The 23,041-nt window shown below is 38.7% G+C and overlaps 1 protein-coding gene across 5 annotated transcripts; it reads left to right on the forward strand.

Annotated features, from left to right (window-relative positions):
• The first annotated feature begins 121 nt into the window (after positions 1-121).
• Positions 122-21,610, forward strand: agpat1.L (1-acylglycerol-3-phosphate O-acyltransferase 1 L homeolog). Of its 5 annotated transcripts, none has more exons than XM_018229058.2 (9): positions 122-269; positions 3,231-3,284; positions 9,746-9,810; positions 11,444-11,633; positions 15,418-15,551; positions 16,715-16,890; positions 17,214-17,309; positions 18,934-19,006; positions 19,160-21,302. In XM_018229058.2, exons 3-9 carry the CDS (start codon positions 9,759-9,761, stop codon positions 19,315-19,317), a joined length of 879 nt encoding a protein of 292 aa, XP_018084547.1. In that variant the 5' UTR covers positions 122-269; positions 3,231-3,284; positions 9,746-9,758; the 3' UTR covers positions 19,318-21,302.
• Positions 21,611-23,041: the final 1,431 nt, after the last annotated feature.

The following is a 23,041-nucleotide window of genomic DNA, read 5'->3' on the forward strand; positions in this document are numbered from 1 at the left end:
ACTAGGCGAATACGTGACAACGATTGGCTGTAACGCTCTTCACTCAAGCAATGACAACACCTCGTTTCTCTAATAACCGTTAGGACGCTACTTCTTGCGTGCGGGGGTGGAACGCACGTTGTTTTTTTATTTTTAGGTTAAAAGCTTTATTCCGTGTTCTATGAAGACAGTTACGAACAATCCTTGTATGTAATCGAAGGCGAAGACTGTTATGGTAAAATTATTCCAGTAGAGTTGCCAGCAGCGACGTGTAGTTTATAAAATACTGAGTAAGTGCAGTATTATGGTGAAACGTGTGCAGTATACGATGGTTTCGTAAGTGATATGTTTACAGGCCTGCCATCAGCTAAATCTGTCTATCCCTGCCGTTAACTTGTACATGCACCATATACTCTCACCCTGCCCTATATTATATTACATTTACACATTTCACTGTGCAATGAGCAGATGCTGCTGCTGATATTTAGCATCGTTCAGATTGTAGTAGCCGATGAGTTTGCTCATTCTGAGCTGCTGTCCATGTTTTTTTTCCATTAGTGCAGTGACATATTTTCTTACTAAGAGACAGTACTGATTAAAATGAAAATGCTGTTATTTAGTCTAAACCAATTCCTGGGTGGCAAACCTGACTCCCAGGCTAAATCTTAGTTCCCTGAGAACAAGTTTAAAGAAAACATGATTAAGAGATTTTAAATGTAAATAATAGTAGCAAGACAAAGTCTTTAGCCCCTTCTGTCATTGTGTAGATTACAGTTTTGTTTAAATAACTATATACACATGAAATGCACGTGATGGTGCGCTGCGTGTGTTTTACTTTATTTAACACTGAAGTTTACATTGAAGTTGTCCTACAAGGGCTTGGGTGTGTTCACGTCAGGCAGTGGTTTTCTGAAAAAGCAGCATTCATCAAGTGATCATTTGACACGCTCTTGCACAAGCATTAAAATGTGGCACTCAAGGCATATTTGTGTGCCATTAGCCTTAAGTGTTGTTTTACTAATAATATAATTAACGTTAATTAAGATAAGCTGATACACTTGGCAAAAGTGTACTTGGCGTATCAGGTTGTGCTGCTGAGCAACTGAAACAAATTATTGGTGAGAAGTGAACTCTGAGATGGAAATGACCTTTGGCCTTATCAAGGTGTTAAAAACTCAATGGAGTTGGACAAAGTTCAAGCATCAGCAACCTGCTGGGATCACATTATAATTTTTTTTTTATTATCCGTTATATAGTGCCAACACCTTTATATCAGGCTTTTCAGAAATTCTTTATTACTCATATTAGTCCCTGAGTGGAGCTTACTGTCTACTGTCACATGCAGTGTTTTGTTTTCTGCAAGTGGGGGAAAAAATGCCATTTTGACCCTTTTAAGTGCATTTTCTGTATGACAGTGGGCAATAGGGGGTCAAATGGACATAGCATAAGATCCTATCAATTTAACCCCTAATAATAAACTATAGGTGTCAAATAACCTACCTGTATGTGTTTGGAGTATGGGAGAACACACACTTTTACAGTGCCTTCTTTAGAATAAAATGCAGGATCCAAGTGATGCAGGGCAACAGTTCTACCCCCTGAGTCACAGTGTGTTGCTTATTTTCCCTTTGCGCTTCACAAAATTCAGAACCATAATAGTTAAAAGTCTTATTGTTTACTCCCATAAAGGAAACTGAGCAGCAGTGTACGAGAAATGGAAAGCACTGCAAAGTCAGAGTCAGACATTTCTAAAAATAAATTGACTATTTTACATGAAAGAGATTCAGAGAGTATTTCACTGTACCAGAGGGAAATTGGGAAGATATTTATTTGTGAACAAGAAAACAAGAACCAAAGACTACAGTAGCCAGAATGCACTGCTCATTTTGGATTTAAAACTACAAAGCCCACCATGCAGTGCTTTAGCTCCTCCCTTCCTATTTTTCTCCCTCTCTATCTGGAGATTGAAGGGGGCATCTTACAGCTTCCTCTATTTCCCCCTCTCCCCCTCTCCAACAAACTGCATTTTTCGTTTAATCCTTTTTAGATTGTGCCCCCCTCCTTCCTGTACTGTGTTCTGCCTAACCAGTCCTGAAGCATTTCTCTGAAACGCTATCCCTCTCCCTGTTTTGCCCTCCCCTTTCTCCCTTATTTGTCTCCCCACCCCTCCCCTGCTATATTTCTTTACTTTCTCTTATCCCTCACGCTGTATTTATTCCTATTTCCTCATTGTTTTTTATTTAAATTCCATACTTTCGTTCATCTACCAAAGCTCTCCTCATTCATCAGTACTGTCCTATATTTTTCCTTTTCGTTGATTTCTTTTTATACTGTTTTGTTTGTATCTTTCAAATAACCTGATTTAAACTTTCACCACCCCCTTTATCTGTTTTCCTGCATCAGTCAGTCTGACCCTCCTGCCCCCCCCCCCCTTTCCAGCAGGTTTCTCTATTGCTTTCATTATTGCCTTTTTCTGATGCCTAGATTATTGCAAAATCTGCTGTTGAACCTGAATTCCGTAGGATTTAGTCAGGGAGGGGGAATGAGGTCTGACTGAAGATTCCTTTTCCAATCAATTAGCACTGTGGTAATTATTATTATTATCTAGATTTTGGTTTAGTTGTTACATCAGCGCCACAGAGGAAGTGAATGTGATGGAGAGGAGGAGGGTAGAAATCTAGAGGCAGTTCTAGAAAAGGGATGATAAACTGTGCAGAGTTTAGTGAAAAAGGATGGAATGCATAATCTATAACTAGGGAAATTCAGAGCTTTTGTATGCAGGAAACCAAAGATATAAACTGTGTGTTTTTATGAAGTCAGTACAGTATACTAGATGAAGGGGAACACATTTGTAACAAGAACATATATGGGGAGTAATGATGAGGAGAGACAAAATATGATTGAATCCTCTCTAAGGAAAGTGAGGAGATGAAGGAAAAATAACAGTGAATAAAGGAAAGAAAACTGGCATAGGATGGGAAATTGAACTAGAGGAGAAGGCGAATAAGTGAGAGTGTGAAAGAGGAGGGGATTGTGTTCACTAGAGGAGGGGGGAGGAGGAAGTGAGCGGACAGAGAGGAAGGGGAAGCCAGGTGCAGAAGGAGGAGAGTGTGTGTGTCACACAGTGACAGGATTTTCATTCCCTGCCAGGAGAATCACATCCATCCATTCTTCTGTAGGAGGAGAGTGCTGGATACAATGTGTCAGGAGTTGCTTCCATCTCTCCAATTCTCTCTCTCCCTTCATCCTAGGCTCTGCTGAAATATTACAGAAAGACAGGAGACTGACTGACAGAATCTGTGCAGGTGAGTCATGGAGCGATAGAAATAACATACATATACTAGGACCTATCTGCTTTAGCATACAGCCAGCTGCTACAATGCTGCTCAGTCGTGTGTTGTTTATGTTAAACAGTAATTATTCACTGATTGATCTTATGGATGTTGTTCTTCATAGGCCCACATTGTACTCCGTTAGGACTCAAGCAGTCCTTGGTACCTGTGTTTTGTGTTTGATATATGTCATAAGTGCAGGTTATCAGAACATGCTTATTAGTCCTGGTTTCATGTGTTATATTGGGAGTACAACCCATTCTGCTAATTAGCAGGGCAAGCACAGGAGGTTCTGGATTCCCTCAAACGCCTCATTATTGTAACATTTTCATTCATTTCTGGCTTTGTGAGATCTCCTAAACTCCATTATTAGCACAAGCCCATGTAGAGCTGGATACATGTACACTTGGCAGGGCTGGGTCAGGGAGTCCAGAGTTCCTGTGCCCTTTATACACCTAACTTGTAAGACCCACAAAATAAAAATGAAAGGGCAGCTTAACCTGGTAAACAGAGAGTACTCATCCTGCCTTTACTCAGTATCTAAATTTAGCTATCTTATACATGCGCGTGTGTGCACATGGGCACACTATTTCAGATGCCTGGAGACACAATTTTATGGAACCGGTTTATGCTTGCAGTGCCTGTGAAACATCTAATTACACAATAAATTAAAATGATGTGATTGCTACAATAGCTCTTTTATGTTAGATAGAGCTTGTTAATTTACAGACAGTGATCTTAATCACAGACAAAGACCCATGGTCCACCTGGTTTGCCCAAGTGATGCTTTTACAGTTAATTTCTGTAAACCCCCCCCCCCTTTATGATAACCGTGTCTAATTTAAAAAAAAAAAATTAAGAATAAATTGAAGTTTCAAAAGTTTCCATCTTAAAAATGTGTTCACTAAATATAAAGTGAAGAAATAAAGACTTTTTTCAGTTTCTTTTTTTGTTTTTTTACCATTTTTCCAAAATTGAAGTTACAGGCTAGGGCCTGACGGTGCAGAAATCTGCAGGCTGATTTCAGTCCCTGACTGCTAGCCGAAGCTTCTTGTCTTCTAGCGAACTGGCTTGGCGGATTTCGTCTCGAAATTCAAAGTCGACACAAGGCTTCTGTTCCGGACGCAAGCAGACGAGGATTCGGCTAGCGGTCAGGGGCTGAAATCAGCCTCTGGATTTTGGCAGGCTGTCTGGCCCAAGCCATGTTCCTATCTCTGGCAGCTCAGTGATCCAGGTTCAGATTCTTAACTGTTACAATTTGCTACATTAGTTGATACTTTTCTCAGCAGCATCTTATAACGGCTACCCTTGATCAAACTCAAGGAGGCTGCTCAGCAGAACAATCAGCAGAACCAAAGATAGGAAATTTATCAACTAATGTATCAATTTACAACAGTTACAAAGTCCGTAACCCCCTTCCTAGAGCTGCTTCAGAAAGAGAAGGTAAAACATACTTTAAACTTTAATATTGGGAAAATGGTCACAAATAGAAAGTAATTGAAAAAAAGTTAGAGAAGTGTTAGAAGGTGAACAACCCTTTTAAAGTTATTTGTAACTGTAATTGCTATTGAAAGCAGTATTTTTTTTATACCTTGTGTTTTCTGGACCTGACTTTTACATTGTAGCAGCATTCTTAACTGTTGCAATTAGTAGATACATTTCTCAGCAGCATCTGTGGAATATTAGCAACTATTGTATCAATTATAAATATAATTATAAATCAGGGTTTTTATAATTATAAATCAGGGTTTCTGCTCAGAGTCAGTGACCCCTCCCCCTGGAGCTGCTTCAGAAAGACAGCAATAGATGAAAATTTAAACTTTAAACGTCAATATTTGAGAAACGGTCACAAATACAGTAGATGGTATAAAAAAATTGAAAAAAGTTGTTTTTAACTGTAGTTGCTATTGAAAGCAGTATATTTGTATACTTTGTGTTTTCTGGGTCTGATTCTTACATTGTAACAGCAGTCAGGTTTCCTCTAGGTCTCTTATCATCTGTAATCAGCCAGCTTGCAACATTGTTTCAGGAGTCAGCAATGAATACAGATACTATAAAAAGGCAGGCAGAGACTGCTTTCAGTTGCAATTACATCTTATTAGAAATCTATTTAAAACCATTGCAAATATGTAATGAATGTATTTTGAGACGTTGCTTAGAATTTTCTGTCACTATATAAAAACAGTTTTGGGTAGGATCCCTTTAAAGAACAACTTGTATTTCATATTTTGTACACTATCACAAGAGAACATTTTGCAAGGATGTGGCACATCTGTTATGATGGGCTGTTGTGTTTAAAACTCACCCTTGCCTATAGTTGAGGAGTTGCCAGAGAGTATGTCAGGATAAGAATTCCCAAGGTGCCATAGTATCCATCCAAGACCACATAGTTACATAGTTAAATTGGGTTGAAAAAAGACAAAGTCCATCAAGTTCAACCCCTCCAAATGAAAACCCAGCATCCATACACACACCCCTCCCTACTTTCACATAAATTCTAGATACCCATACCTATACTAACTATAGAGCTTAGTATCACAATAGCCTTTGATATTATGTCTGTCCAAAAAATCATCCAAGCCATTCTTAAAGGCATTAACTGAATCAGCCATCACAACATCACCCGGCAGTACATTCCACAACCTCACTGTCCTGAACCCCCTACGTTGCTTCAAATGAAAGTTCATAGATAATAAATAACTCTACAGAAATATCTAGCCTAGCACAGGGGTGCAAAAACTATTTCAGTGTGGGATCTACTTTTAGTGGCATTGCATTAGGTTTTATCACCTTACACATTGCCCTGTTGTAGAATATGTAATAATGTTATTTTATTGCATTGGACACATTTTTGTATTTAAATGAGCAAATTGGCAAACAGATTGCAGCTTGATTCCCTGATATTGGCATATTTAAACCAATCTGCCTTTCATTGTTTTACTTGAGAAATAAAAACTGTATCTTTAGTAGACAGGTGTGGCAGCTACATTTATTCTTGTTATTGGTTAATAGCAACACATTGCAAAAAAAGCTTTTTAGAACTTTGCACAGAGGACAAATGCACACTTGGGAAAATAAATTGCTGCTCCGTAGGGCTTAAAGCTTAATCTGAGGGATGGCATGTGCAGTTATTATTAGTAAGCTACATTGATTTTATGAACTTTTTTCACTTCAGTGCCATAATATGTAGTTGTGTCACTCTATAGATGTATTATTAAGAATACCAAAAGAGTGTAGCAGTCAGTTTCATACCCCCCTTGGCAATATTGTAGGGCCCAGTACAGTAGAATTGCCAAAGGTTGCAGTTTTCATTATTGCCTTTTCTTCACCTTATATTTACAAGCATGCTAGGTAATAAAAAAAAAAAGATAAAGGTACAAAGATACTGTAAGAATTGGAAATAATCACCACTAGCTTGGTAAGAGACATTCAGGCTTCTTTATGAGTTAAAGCTCAAGTGCAAAATGGCATTCAATATTTGAAACACCATTTAGAAAGGAACTTGTATCTATAAACACCTTTTGCAGCTTGGATCCAGCAGCAATAAGTGAGTTGTAGCCTGCTCTGCCTTGTGAGCAAGGTGCAAATGAAAAAGTACTAAAATTCTGGAGATGAACTCTGCCTTTTTGCACATAACACTAATGTTGATAGGAAAAAGATTCACCTGGGGAGCACCAGCACCAGCCTTCCTCAGGTGAATCCTCAGGCTGGTAAACCGAAACATGTAGTGCAAATGATGCCTCAACAAATAAAAACACTATGCTGAAAAGATAACGGTTTCGGTGCTCTCCGTGGCAATCTTTTTCCTATTTAAGTACTGGCAGCTGACACGGGGTATGCAGCCTGTTGAGAGGCACTTACAACAATATACATTAAGACAAAAGGACTATTTTGTTCTGTTTGCAGTTTTTGTTTGTCAGACTGTGCAGCTCGCTTGCATTCTTGGAGGACTAGGCAGCAGACTGGCAAATGTGGTTTCATATATTTAAGGTTATAACATCCTAGTTATAAACTAAATGGAATTGTGGCAAGTGCTTTGTTAACCGAGAAGGATTTGTGGGTTAGATTTCTTTTATAAATGTTTTCACTAATGTGGATCAGTAATGCTAGTGGATATACTGAAGGGCTTAACTTGATGGACTGTCAGCTTTTTTACAGCTCAAGATAAGGTTATAGTTGGAAAGGTATGAGTTGATTATTACTGTAGAGCAATAATCTGCCAACTCAAGATAAATGAGTGTATAAAAAGATATTCTTTTGTATCTCTTAGACAGAACATTATTTTACAGTTGTCCTGTCTATGACTTCTGTTGAGGCAATGTAAACTTTAACCTTTAAACCAAACTGTTATTTAGGTAGTTGTGTTTTAAAGAGGGGCCTAGGTGCATAGTAATAAGTGCAGTCATTCACAGTAGTCAGACATTGGCCTGTAAGTGTCAAGGCTGAATCAGATACTGTGCTATTGCTGCATGAGGTAGAATTTGAGTTTACTTTGAAGCGATTGTAGATGAGCACCTAAAACATGGTTTGCCTAGATTGTCGGGCCCATCGGTATATGAATTAAGGCCACGTGGGGCCCCTATACCTCCTGGGCCCCCCCAGCCGCAGGGTCTGCTTCTTCTGTAGTTATGCCCCTCGCCTTCCTCCTTATTTTTCACAGTAATTGGCTACGGGCAGGTTAGCGAGTTTTCCACAGGCCCAGACCAACACTGACCTAAAAAGAAATTTACCAATGGAATTCCAGAGTTAAGAAGCAGCAAAAAAGAAAGATTTGTAGTGTGAAAAGGCATAGGTTGTTATAGGAATAAAGGAGAAGTCCAGAAACATATCCAGACACAACTTAAGAGGAGCGATGGAATGCAATAGGAATGTTAGTCTTAGTAAAAAATGTACAAGATGGTGCTCCAACAACATGGTACATGCTACATGATGAACAACATTGTAAACAGTGTCCTTGGATTTTAGAGTACAACCCATTACACTTGTGTGGCAATTGGTTGTCCACACCCCTTGCTGAAGGTCCATTGAGGTTCTTCTCATTCTGCCTGTACTCCTGGTGAGTACTTTCCAGCACAAGTTTCTTTAAAAACAGTATGAGAGTCATTGCTATAAAAAATGGCATTTGTATACAACCACCGTTGTATCCACTTGTATTCATATCTATCTCTTTGTAAATTGCTCTTCCCTTGCATTTTTATTCTCTAAAGTCTTATGTCATACACATATATATGTATATATAAATAAAAGGAGTGAGAATTGTATCTGTTAAATGCAAACAGTGTTTTGAACCTTACGGAGATGTAGCCCCAAATCTATACCTTGCACTTAGCAACAGCTGATGGATAAGCTACAGCCATTGATTTCCCATCGGTGTTCAAAGAAGCAATTTAGACCCTATTGCTACTGCCTGTATTCCTGATATATGTTTAAACATGTGTGCATGGACAATTGTATGGTATAATTGTAAACACAAATGCTGATGAAGCTTTAAAGTGGGTGAATATCCAAATATAAAGTGTGCATAGTGAAGAACAAACTAAATTCTAATCAACTTTCCAATATGTTTCATTGCAATGATTTAAAAGTTATTTGTAAATGTAATTGCTATTGAAAGCAGCTCCTGTCTTTGTTTTCCAGTTTCTGCACTGCTGGTTCTGACTGTTTGTGACTTTGACACAATGTTGCAGTGTTCATCTTCCCTCCAGCCGAGACACAATCAACCCTTCTTTTTTTACAGGGCTGTTAATGAAAATGAACATTGTGGAAACTGGAGTCTGGACTGGAGCAGAGCTGGTTTTTGCAACATTGTTTCAGTGTTACATGAACAAATACTGCCTTTAGTAGCAAATGCATTTACAAATAATGACATCAGATTTCTAGTAACAGGTTTATAAGCACTTTCATGACTATTGACCATATATTTGAAATATAAAGTAGAATCTGATTTCAGAATAAGTTGACCGAGCCAGCACTGGGCTTCTATCAATTTTAATTGTTTCTTCTTGATGACTGGTATCAAGCTAAACTCTGCAGTTTAGGCTAATTTCTGTAAATATATAACAATCTGATAATTACCCAATATTAAGACACAGACTGTGCAGATTCCTTTTATTTATCTTTTTTTCTGTCGAGATGTCACACATGAAAGGTATTTTTTAATTTCAGAGCTCCCTCAAGTAGGAAAAGGAGGAAATAGTGATTTGTTCGTATAGAATATGATCAGCCTGTTAATCTCCTGATTTCTTTACATCATGTGATAGCTTAAGAACTGAATAGGCTCATGTGACTACTGATATAAATGGAAAATATTACATCTGGTCAACGCTAACAGTTAACTGTTTAGCAATATACATATAATACCCACACTAAATACATGACCGTATATGAAACAGTGGATAAAATCTGAAATTAAATAGCACATATATTGATTGCAGGTTTCACGCTGTGATGTCCTCAAATGTCGTCAAAGCTGCATCTCCATTGGCTAGCGCTGTGACAGGTAAGTGATTTCTTTGCCATTTGATTGTTTTTGGGGTGATCATAGGTGTAGGAGCATAATATTGCACAAATTATATTTTAGGTAATGGTTCATGATCAAAATAAATTTCAGTAAGAAATTTAAATTCACAAGTCATGATAGCAGCACCCAAGAAGTTGGGGTTTATATAAGGGAAGAAATAAGGGTAATAAAATATTTTTCAGGAAGGTGTGTAGAACAAAAGGAGTACAGGACACAGCCAAGCACAATGTTCCCTGCTAGAGGCAGGCTGGTCAGCTAAGTTGTTCACATGGGGGCTGATTTGATTTACAAACATAGGAGCAGACTGCACTAGTGCAGTAACTTTTGGCAACTGATCAAATCTTTCATTTAATTTCCTACATTGCAGTAGACTGTGCAAAGTTTATTTGTTGGTATTGGCAACTCCACTTTTACACTAACCTGTAAATTATCCCTCCAATCAGTGCTACTGCGCAATCAGAGTTTGTCTGAGATAACAGGGAAGGAAATAGTTAAGTAATAGTGGCAATATTTGCTGAATGAGGGTGTGGTGATTGCTCAGTGGCAGCACCAAGCCAAGTAAAAAGGATATTCTAACATTAGTGCCAATGTAATGGTATCTTATCCTCAGCTATGAAGGTGTAATGTCTTGCTATTTCTAAGAAAAGAAGCAATCCAAGTCAAATAAATATTCTTCTTTGCCTTATCCATAAAAAGTGAGGTTGATAATAAAACATGGGTGAGAGAGACTGGGAGAGGAAAAGTGCTGAATAGTAGAGAAGAGAGATATCTAAAAGGAAGTGAGAGGTAGAGAGCCGGACTTAGTGCAGGGGTGCCCAAAAATTGTGATTTACCAGTAGATCTTAAGCTGGAAGCAGTAGATCACAGACGGTTCCATTTGATCACTTTCCAATATTTTTTCTGTTTTTGGTATATTTTTTTTTCTCTTGGTGTAATTCAGTTAAGTTGTATTTTCCATGGCAGTGTAACTTTTAAAGTAGCAGACCCTGCTGCATTAACATCACTAAAATTTGATACTAAAGCCTGGGCACCCCTTAATTGGGAAGTTGCAGGTGATTTTGGCTGATTTTTGCACTTTGAGATGTTAAAAATGCTTGTGTTCACAATACATTTGTGCAACTATATCTGTATTAAACGTTGTGTTAAAAAAACTGTTTTTTAATACTGTGTGTATTTGTATCTGTGTGTATATGATTGCCTGCTTATAATGATGAGTTAGTATGCTTATGCAGAAATGTGTTGTGAAATATCAGATTATTAATAACTGTTTTGGAATCACTTAAAGACTTATCACTTAAATATGTGATGATGATGATTTAGGAAAGCACGAGAGGAAGTTTGTCTAATAGAGAATGCTAAACTGTGTATAAATAGAGAAAATAGAACTCTGTACAAAGGTAACAGAAATAAGTGTCTGCAGTTTTCCTACACAGAGACATCCCTCTGAACTCTGCCCCACTCCTGACTATCTGCCAGGTTACTTAATATAGGGGCTCTCAAAAGGCCTTGCTAGCTCTCTCTACATCTACAGCCAGCTGGGCTCATTTGTTCTGCTTGTACCTCTTTTCTTTATGCTCCATTCACTATTATACTGTTGTTTCTCTTCCACTAGGTGCAATGGAACTTTCTGTGGCTCAGTGGCTTCTCGTGGTCTGTCTTGTGGCTTTTCCTCTCCTCTATGAATGGAGTGTCTCCTTCAAATACTTTTGTAAAATGGCATTTTACAATGGCTGGATCCTGACACTAGCTATACTGGCAATCCCAATATGTGCAGTGAGGGGCCGAAATGTGGAAAATATGAAGTGAGTCTGAGTTTTTTCTTCTTCTTTTTTTTGCACCCCACCTCTGCATTCCTTTCCCACCGTGTTTCTTAAAGGTACACAATGCACCTCTGGTTTTGTATTGTTTTACATTTGCTTCTGTGTCTTTGGTTCTTCAGAGAAAACAAAGCGCAGAAGGTACTTGAAGGCACTCTATCATAATTTATTAGCCTACATTTCAACACCATCCTATACTTAGCCAAGTATAAATTTCATTGCTGTGCTTATATTTTTAATTTCTAGTCAGTGGGTTTATAAAACCTTTGTAACAAGTGTTCTCAAATGAAAGCTGTTGCAGCAAAACTATATATAAATAAGTGAATATATTTCAAATGGCTATCCCTATAAAGCTGTTTGCACTTAAATATTTTTTTTCTTCACAGTCCATTCAACTTCCAATCAGACGGTACTGTGGTCTGTATGTAATTTGCCCAGAAACCATTAATATGGCTGATCCACCCTTGGTGCAATTGTTCTAAAAAGGAAATCTGAGAATTTATATCTATTCAATGGCCAACCCAGGACGATACATTTTCACTTGTTCCACTGGCATTCAGTAAAATCAGTGGATTTGGCTATCTACATGTGTATTTAGCTTGGACTGATATAATATAGTTTCTCAGCAAGATTATTGCACTGTTGTGACTGAAGCAGTGGCAAACACACATACTAACACTACTGTATCAGTGATTCACTTGCAAGAAAAACTTTTCCCCCCAATTTTCTCCATAATTGGCCTCCTAGCTGGGCTTCTAGGGGTATCTGGCAGGACCACTAAGTACTGTTGCCAAATCATACTCTACCTTCAGATGACTGCCTAGCCATCTTTGGCCTGCCCTAGGATTTGGGAACCCCATAGCTAAAGCAAGTTTCTGAAGTGCTCAGATGCATACCCCAATTAGAGAAAGGCAGGGGCTCATTATATAAACTTTTCCATTGCAGCTATATTCATAAATAATGAATATGCTGACATGTGTGCTGTTGGCATTTTTGTGCCATTATCCACTCCATGTACCTGCACACATCCCAGTGCAGTGACTGTCGATGGAGATACAGAAGCAAGCGGAGAAGACAGCGATGGGGATTTATTTATCAAAGGGTGAAGTTAGAGAACGCCACAGTCCTCTAGAGCAAAATTCCACACTCCATTCTTTTCTATGGGATTTTTGAAAGGCATATTTATCAAAGGATGAACTTTCACTTTTACCCATTGATAAATACTCTTTTAAAAATCCCATAGAAATGAATGGAGAGTGTCGGAATATCTCTCTAGAGGACTGTGGTGATCTCTAACTTCACTCTTTGATAAATATACCCCATTGACTTCAGGCACGCAGGCCTAGAAACTAGGGATGCACCGAATCCACTATTTTGGATTCGGCCGAATCCTTCTTGGAAGATTCGGCCGAATACCAATCCGAATCCTAATTTGCATATGCAGATTAGGGACGGGAAAGAAAAAAGTGGAAAAAAATTGGTTTACTTCCTTGTTTTGTGACAAAAAGTCACGTGAATTCCCGCCCTGCCCACAATTTGCATATGCAGATTAGGATTCGGTTCGGCCAGGCACGAGGATTCGGCCAAATCCGAATCCTGCTGAAAAAGGCTGAAACCCAAACCGAATCCTGGATTCAGTGCATCCCTACTAGAAACAGACAGGTGTGTCATAGCATTGTATCTTCACCCCACCCAAGGGTATCTGCTTGCCACCTTCTCATTCTTTCACTTTGGTTTCAGTGCTTCGTGTTCTTGCTCACATACTTCAATTAAACCACTGTTGTTTATTGTCCTCCACTGTAGCTATAATTATAATATTATATAGTATATGTAGGGTCAGTGCTATTAAAAATAATGAATTCCTCTTCCACACAATAATATGTTGCACTTATATGAAATTATAGGGTTTATAGGACATTTATCACTTTGCACTCATAGTAATTGAACCCTCAAATCCGCTGACAAATTGATGCTGCCCTGTGTCTTTCTTGCAGATTAGGGACAAGAATCTTCAGCATTCCCAAATATAAATATCACAGTGTGCCAGCTATAAAAAAACTATGAATCACAAACTTTGTACATACATCAATGGAGCAATCTCTCACATACCTTAAATGCTCTTTGAACAGATAATATTCCTGATAGGGAGTAATAAATGCTAGAAGAGAACGGGAGAAAACATTTACCTAACCTTCATTCTTGCAGTAAACAACAACATTATTTTCACGGTCAGAGCACAGCAGTTTTATGTTCATGACTGTAGATGAGGGGGTTTAAGTCTACATACTAAGACACACGGGCATCAAGTCCTATGTCACAGAGTGTATAAACAACTGCATTGTCAAATAGAGTAGAACCTCAGACATGGCAGAACCCAGTCAGCTCATACAGTATGTAGTCTGTGATCCTTTATTTCACTTCAGGGTATAAATAATTACTCTCTATGATTATTTGGAGAGGAAACATATTGTGTTCTCTTTAATTTCATTAATTAATTAGAAGTAAGGGCTTTGTATATTCTTCACATACAGGAAGGTTAAAAGAATTGCTCTTCTTCACCCAACCTGAGCATTGCAGTAGTTTGCACTGAAAAGAGTGGCTTTCTTTATATCGTGCAGCATTTTGATATCATACATCTACATGGGAGATTCCCTCAAAAACTTTGCTCTTGGTCTAAACAGGGGTGTTGCTCCTTACAAGTAGACAAAATTAGACAAAGCACGTCATAGACTGGGGTAGATGAGACACAATTGTACGCGAAAGCCAGCATAGGAAAATTAGTATGATTACTTAATTTGTAGCATGCAATCACAGCATCTAACAGGACTCAATTTGATATAACTGGCGAACATACTTTTGTAATTGGTATGGATGCACCGAATTCAAGATTCGGTTCAGGATTTGGCCAGGATTCGGCCTTTTTCAGCAGGATTTGTAATTTGTGTGTGTGAATCTGATAGGAGGCTTAAAGGGGAAGGAAACCTAGTCGGCGCAAACCCCCCACCCCCCCACCCGTTTGTTGCCCACCCTCCCTCCTCCCCCCTGGCCTACCCGTCCCGCTGGGCAAATTATATTTGACGTTCACAGACGACATCTTCTTCCACACGATCTTCTTCCTGCTTTGAACGGCGCATGTGCAGTAGGATCATTTCGCCGGTACGATCTACTGCGCATGCGCAGTAGATCCGTACCGGCGAAATGATCCTACTGCACATGCGCCAAAACGCCGTTCACAGCAGCAAGAAGATCGCGTGGAAGAAGATGTCGTCTGTGAACTCCCTGGACTGGACCTGCGCAGAAGGGTAAGTAACAAGTTAGGGGCATTTGCCCAGTGGGACGGGTAGGCCAGGGGGGAGGAGGGAGGGTGGGCAACAAACGGGTGGGGGGTGGGAGGTTTACGCCGACTAGGTTTCCTTCCCCTTTATGGGGACCTTAGACTGTAAGTTCCACTGGGATTGATGTTAATGATATATCTTCTCTGTAAAGTGCTCAGTAAATGCTTTGTTACAGTATAAATAACAGATAATAATAACAACTCCCCTTTAGCCATAAAATAATCCAGTTCAGGACCATTATAATCCCCCCCAATATCTATTGATTGTTTTATGATGACTGCATCTAAGAAATGGCTTATTATATAACAAATGGGCCTATCTCAATATCCCAACTGCAATTGGGGCGGCTAATCTATCACAGTATCACAGTCTGTCTTCCATTGCCTCCTTTCTTGCATATTTTCCTCAGCTGTTCTCCATATATACCCTTCTAGAGTGCTTCAGTTCATGCTTCTACACATCAAGTATCTTTATGGAATTAAGATTGAGGTTCGGGGATGGGAAAATTTCAACATAAAGGAACCTTATGTGGTTGTGTCAAATCACCAGAGCTCATTGGACCTACTTGGTAAGAACAAACTGAAACACATATGTATTTATAAAGTGCCTACATATTCTGCAGTTCTGTACAATAGAAGGGTGTATACTTGTATATTTTATGTAATTTACAAATACTGATCCATACAGGAGGGCCTTGCTAATTAGAAGTCTTCAAACTGCTAGAGAATATAAAAAGGAAAGTGTACTTTTTTCTAAGTATCCCAGGAATATGAGGGAAAATGCATTTAGTGGAATAAGAGATGCTAAGGTGTATGTCATAGAAAAAATAAAAAAGAGTGTGATTGCATGGTCTCTCGCTGAACAACAAACCATCTTGTATCCATCTACCAGGTTCCTATTCAAATCACCGCCTGATTTGTAGGAAAGTCAGACCCTAGCAAGCAGGTGTCTGAGAGTTTCTGAGAATCTTAGTATAGGACATATAATAGCTATTCATACTGACTCAGATGATTGTTTTGAGCTTGTAAATGTAAAAACAAAATAATCATATATAAGCTCTTTATAACTAAATAAAAAAAAAGAATAAAAATAGACAAAATACTTTTTTAGCATACACTTAATTTTGCTCATGTTGATAAAAGGTGTATATACAGGGACAATTATGAAAATTGTGCCCTCCAGAGATGCCACCATCTTGTCCCCAAGTGCTTAACTTTCCTGCATCGAAGGGGTCCAGGGGGATGCACCGCTAGTGATTGCACTTTCTGCACTAAAATAAACAAATTTCCACTTTAAAAGACTGAAATTTGGCTCTTTAAGTTACCAGGAGCAGCTTTTTGCCACCCCTGTAACACTCAACTCGAGTCTACCCCTTTAATTATTCAAAGGACTGGGAAAGCAAATTTAAATCTTCTTCACAAACAAAGGTTCTTTAGAGTACAGTAAGAGACAGTAATATTATCGTGTAGGATTCCATAAAAAATGTTTTCTTTTAAAATGACCAATAGACAAAACCTTTTCAGCACACCCATGTATTTCCCACTGTGTAAATTGCTCCTTGGGAACATATGGCACAAGAAACCAGAGAGGAAGATAGCTGAAGTGTCAAGTCTGGATGGCAGAAACCTCATTGTTTATACAGTGAACATGTGCTGTACATGCAAATGTACAAAAATCCAAGGTAGAAATATTTGCAGTTTTAAGTGTATGTTTCTTCTTTTTCCTCTTAAGGGATGATGGAGATCCTGCCTAGTCGTTGTGTGCCAATCGCTAAACGTGAGCTGATGTATGCTGGCACAGCTGGACTGGCTTGCTGGCTGGCGGGTGTCATCTTTATAAACCGCAAGAAGACAGACGATGCTATAAGCGTCATGACAGAGGCAGCAGACACTATGCTGAAAGAGGATGTAAGAAACAGTGTGACTAGGACAGGGGAGATATAGGAAATGGACATGGTTATGAATAGAATGTGAGCAATGGAAGAGCTAAGAAAAATAAACTAGTGGGAGATCATTTGAAAGAAATTAGGAGAAAGTAAAGGCCTGGTAATGAAGATGGAGACTGGTCAGGAGTGGGATATCAGTTGAAAGCTGAAACTTCGTTTATGGCGCAAATATAATAAATTTGGGTCTGATGGCAAATTAACAGCCAGTGTTATGACTGCACAACAGCTATATAGTATAATTTGCCCGGGAATTTTCCCTTTCTGATTTCCTTACTTTGTTTGCAGGTTCGTGTCTGGGTTTTTCCTGAAGGCACTAGAAATCACAGTGGCTCTTTGTTGCCATTCAAACGGGGAGCATTTCATCTGGCTGTACAAGCTCAGGTAGGTGGAGCTGGATTAGCTGAATAGGTATATGTTTAGGTGACTACAAGATCAGCTCATTTTGCGGTTTTAGCCAGATATCAATTGGGGAGACACCTTGAAGGGCCCCATACAGGGGCCAACAAACTGCCGATACTGATGCTGGGAGAAGAACTTCTATGTAGAACACATTTTATACAAGCTCTTTTAATTACTGCTATTCAGTATTCTAAAATTGATAATTGAGCGTAGATCCTGAATAAATAATGAAGACTAATTTCATTGTTGCTAGGAATAAGATATTCCATAATGTAGTTAACGTTAACTTAAAGGTGAACCGCCCTTGTTTTAATACAAAACCTCCTTCACATTCAAGCAGCATTTGTTTTTTAGGTTTAAAATCCTATCACTTTTTTATATTCTTAGTTCTTAAAGGGATACTGTCATGGGAAAAAATTTTTTATTTTTTTTCAAAATCAAAATTCTGTACTGAAATCCATTTCTAAAAAGAGCAAACAGATTTTTTTTATATTTAATTTTAAAATCTGACATGGGGCTAGACATTTTGACAGTTTCCCAGCTGCACCCAGTCATATAACTTGTGCTCTGATAAACTTCAGTCGCTCTTTACTGCTCTACTGCAAGTTAGTGATATCACCCCCTCCCTTTCCCCCCAACAGGCCATCAGCAAAACAATGGGAAGGTAACCAGATAGCAGCTCCCTAACACAAGATAATAGCTTCATGGTAGATCTAAGAACAGCACTCAATAGTAAAATCCAGGTCCCACTGCGACACATTCAGTTACATTGATTAGGAGAACAGCAGCCTGCAAAAAAGCAGTTCCATCCTAGTGTGTGGCTCTTTCTGAAAGCAAAATGACCTGAGATGGCTGCCTACACACCAATATTACAACAAAAAAAATACACTTGCTGTTCAGGAAAGACATTTTATATTGTAAAGTGAATTATTTTCAGTGTAAACAGTGTAATTTAGAAATAAAAAACAACACCATAAAAATCATGACAGAATCCCATTAAAATCTGCCTTTTCTTCTCACTTAGGGGTAAATTTATCAAAGAGTGAAGTTAAAGATCACCACAGTCTGCTAGAGTGAAATTCCAACACTCTCCATTCATTTCTATCGGATTTTGAAAGGCATATTTATCAAAGGATGAACTTTCACCCTCTGATATACTCTTTTAAAAATCCCATAGAAACGAATGGAGAGTGGCGGAATTTCACTCTAGATTACTGTGGTGATCTATAGCTTTACTCTTTGATATATTTACCCAAATTAATTAATCTCTCCTTTTTTATCTTGACTCCAAGGATTCTCACTAATTTTACAATTCTAAACTCCAATTTATACAACAATCTCACACACTCTCTTACTCTTTTTTTTTTTTTCTCTAAGCTTGCCATATTTCTAAGATACACTTTATTGCCAAGGTTTTTCTCCAGTTTGGACACGCATGTGCAGGACCAAATTGGGCTGATCCAATCTTTGGCTTCTGGTCGGGCCAATGCAGGCCCCATTAGATGAAGACCTGGACCCCATATATGGCCCAACTGGCTGCCGACATAGTCTGAAGGTGAAAAGATGTCAATTTATATTAATTTTAATGTCCTGTATTTTCCTATAGGTCCCAGTTATTCCTGTTGTCATGTCTTCCTATAAGGATTTCTACTGCAAGAAAGAAAAGAAGTTCACTACAGGTGAGAGACTTGCACTCCTTGCTCCCATAGTGTGTTGTAGATGCATGTGTTCTTTAGGACTTGGGACTCTCATGCCCTCTATTTTTCCTCCAATGTGCTTCTCTTCACTCTGCCCTCTATATTTATCTTCCACCTGTTTTCTGTCTTTGTCAGGAAAGTGCACAGTTCGCATTCTTCCAGGAGTTCACACAAAGGGCCTGTCGTCTGATGATGTTCCTGAACTTGCTGACCGTGTACGAGACATGATGATTGAGGCTTTCACTCAAATATCATCTGAGCGTCCAGGCAAAGGGCCTGGGGTGATGCATTGACCCCTCCCCAACTTCACTTCTTTTCATCATGGGCTGGGGACCCCCTTAGCAAGAGAAAAGGAGGGGCCTCAATCTTGAAGGAGACTGACTATACACAACTTAATAAAACAATGGATTGTTTAAAGAAAGAGGACAAAAAGTACAGTGCAAAAATGATTCATCCTACAAAACGAAAGAATAATACAGGAGAAGAGATAAGGAGAGGAAAATTCCTTAATGAAGGAAAGAGTGAGCCGCCGAGCAGAAAGGAAGTATTATAGAGGGTATTATAAGGAGCCCATTATAGTGTTAAGGAAAATAAATGATGGGTACTCTGAACAGAAGATAAACAAGAAAACCCTTTCAAAAGCAGGGAGGCATTTCATGTTTTATTGGAGCATAAAATGAAGGGATCACTGAAGAGTAAGATGAGAATGGCATTTAAAGTGATACTGACACTAAAAAACTACTTTTTAAAATATGAATGTAAAAGTTACCTATAGGTCATGCTGATTGTTTTTTTTTCTGAGCGGTTTGCTTTTGTAAGTAATTGTTAGTTGAAGTTCCTAAACCTGACTGTCCCATCTCAGCCTGACAGTTAAAGTTTTCTAATGCTAACTGACTCCTGCTGCACAAATATGTCAGCGCCCTCATAGGGAGTCAGATAGGTCAGATGTAAAAGCATTGAGCAAATACTTTATGGCAAAATTATAAAAAAGCATGCAAAGTCAATTTTATGGTAGATGTAAAAAAAGGTTCATTTTCTGGTGTCAGTATCTCTTTAAGGAAAAGTTTATTAACCTACAAGAGAACCACAGAAATAATTTGGGCTGAATTTATTACCTTGTAAAGAGACTTAAATTGGAATTGAAATCAAGATCATGCCATTTCCCATAATGAGAAAAAGAACTTACACAGCCAAGCGGAGATAATTATATAGTAGGAAACATTCCATTAAGTACAAACTAAAATTCTCACTAGTAGGTAGAAGAGATCGAATTCTGGTGTAAAACCCTTTAGTTCTAAAACTTCTGTTCAAAGTTTCCTTAGCTAGTAAGTTTATTAAAGCTAATAATTATTAATACTAATGGAATTCAGGAATGTTATATATGAACTGGACATTTTACATTAACTAGTAACAGGGACATCTAAGTAAGGGGACCATAAACAGAAGGCAGTGACGTCAAAGGAGATCAGAGAAAGATAGACGTTGGCCATCTTGTTTAAGAGACATTCCATATGACAAAACATTATTTTCTGAAGCAACACAGAATGCCATTGTCAATACTTTATAAGGGCAGGACTGAAGTAGAGTGAAGATGTATCTGTTAAACACTGGCTAATCATACTCTCTTCGTCTCTCTCCTTAATTGACTTGCCAGCCTCATTGCCTGCTTATCTCTTGCTCCAGTTCTCTTTCTTTAGACAACAAGTGACCAGTAAGGAAAGGGGGCAGTTATTCAGGGCATTTTAAAGTCTTAACTACCCTTAATAACTGAACTGAACATCCTTATAAAATATGGACTTGAAATAATAATGGGAATGTTCTGGGCAAAAAGCATGAGACTGCTCTGCCCAAAGCGGCTTCTTCTCCTGGACCCTGTGAAGATGCCATTCCTTCCCATGCCCTCAAACTCCTAACACTCCACAGCCACCGACCTGCGGCTTTCACCCTCACCCCTAATCCCTGTCTTGTGGCCTAAAATACATTTTATTACACTCCACCCCTTTTTGTCCTTTTTGCCTCTTGCTTTCACACTCTCTCTCTGTTAGTACGGGGTGTGGAAGAATAAATGTGCCAATGTATCTGTAGCTCTTGATAGGGGGGAAAGAGGTTCATGTGGGTATGACGTGGGGTGGGATATTTGTGTGGGTGGGAGGGGGCATATTAATATCTTGTCCTGTAAATGTGAAATTAGCATTGTACAAACTTTTCTGGGTCACTCGTGTGTTGGCTTATTTTTTAAACTATTAACTCTACTCAAGTTGGGCAGATGCTGTTAAAATGACTTCTGTAAGTCTACGGTGTGTTGTGCGCATGTTTATTAGGCTGCCTTTATCCTGCAAGGTGAGAATGGTGTTATTCATACTTTGAGTGAGTGCCAACTTGGTTAGCAGTATCATTGTAGTGCTTATTAAGACATTGCCCTGCCATGCTTATTTGTGGTCCACCACCCCCTCCTTATGCCCCTTTATACAACTGTCACCTTCATGCCTGAAGAGTTTAACCTCTCTTCCTGGCCAAATTCTGTGAAAACTCGTTCTGTCATTATCTTTTACAAATGCAAAGAATACATGCTTCCAGTAAATATCAGCTCCCCATCTGGGATCTCATTCTTTTGTGTACCCTTGTTACTATGAGGTTTTCAACTCTCTTAAAGAAGTAAAGTTATAATAACTGATGGGTGCCAAATGTTAGGCACCCTCCATCGATTGTAATAGCTAACCTGGCTGGTGCTCCAGTTAGCAGAAAATTGAACTGGCCTATGGTGTCTTTCATCTGTTGCTGGGGGGCAGACACATGCATGGTAGAGTGAAATAACAAGCTTTTCCATAAAGTTCAGATTTTCACCCTACTGTGCATGTGCACCCAGCCCAAAGAAAGAAGGTGCAGTTTTCATGGAACAGGGCAACTGGCCTGGGGTATCAGGTAAGTGAATTTGTCATCCCCCCCCCTCCCCGCATATGTTCCACAAAGTGTCATTTCTTTTTGTGGCCTGCAGCTTCAAGGGCAATTTCACCTTCATTACCAAAGCTTTAATAACACATACAGGATGGTCCTAAAACCCCCAGAAATGTGTTTAAACGTTCCATAACCTGCCAAATTTTGTAAAATTTCTGTGGTATTTAGGGGGTGTGGCCACAAAATGGGCATGGTCTCTCTTTGCATTTTTCAAATGTTGGGAGTTATGGAGCTGTACAGATACAGCTTTCTCCTACAGGCAACATACAGGCAATATGACCAATGTTTTGGCTATCGTTTTGGGGACCTTACACAACTAGATACTATGATAAAGTCACTCATAACTGTAGCATTACTCATTATGTTAATGATTGGTTGCAGCAGTGATTTATACAGCACACAAATGCACTCTTTTGGCCACAGTATATTACAGCTACTGTCTGAGAATGTTTCCCTATAATGGCTCAATTAAATTAAAAAATGTATTATACTGTTTGCATTCTACAAATCAGCTTTCCTTTCTAGGAATCGTGTTAAGTACATCTAGTCACTGCTGAAATCTAAAACAGGAAAACTGCATTCCAGTAAATATTCTCTATACCTGCCAGAAGAGGGTGCTGTTGACCGAAGTAATTTAAAATAAAAATCCTTTTCTAGAATAGGTAGTGTAGAAATGTATTTAACCCATTCCTCATAACCTACAAACAGATTAATGGTCTGTTTGACATTTAGGTATGTACATTGTAGAAAACATGAAATGGGTATTCGGCATGGGCAGAAAAGCACCTGCACACATAATAGTTTACTAAAAAACAATCTTATACATATAAATATAACTTGCTTAAACCAACGAAATTCAAACTAAAGTGGACTCCAAATGACCCACAGTTCCTCTATATGTTTATTTACCTACAAAGACATATCTATACACTCACACATATATAAAGGGTAGTATTAACATCATAATGTATAAGATCTGTCATATGACTTCTCTGGCTAATTAGAATAGGAAGAAGCTACATCAGGATGTAATTGCATCCTTTGGCACTTACAGTGTCATTT

Source organism: Xenopus laevis, chromosome 8L, assembly GCF_017654675.1.
Source record: "Xenopus laevis strain J_2021 chromosome 8L, Xenopus_laevis_v10.1, whole genome shotgun sequence".
Classification (NCBI taxonomy): domain Eukaryota; kingdom Metazoa; phylum Chordata; class Amphibia; order Anura; family Pipidae; genus Xenopus; species Xenopus laevis.

Excerpts from the sequence above, each read along its gene's own strand:
- agpat1.L (XM_018229058.2), top strand. The coding sequence starts at position 9,759 with ATGTCCTCAAATGTCGTCAAAGCTGCATCTCCATTGGCTAGCGCTGTG. Across the intron at positions 15,552-16,714 it reads GAGCTCATTGGACCTACTTG|GGATGATGGAGATCCTGCCT; the intron begins GTAAGAACAAAC and ends TTTCCTCTTAAG. Across the intron at positions 17,310-18,933 it reads ATCTGGCTGTACAAGCTCAG|GTCCCAGTTATTCCTGTTGT; the intron begins GTAGGTGGAGCT and ends ATTTTCCTATAG.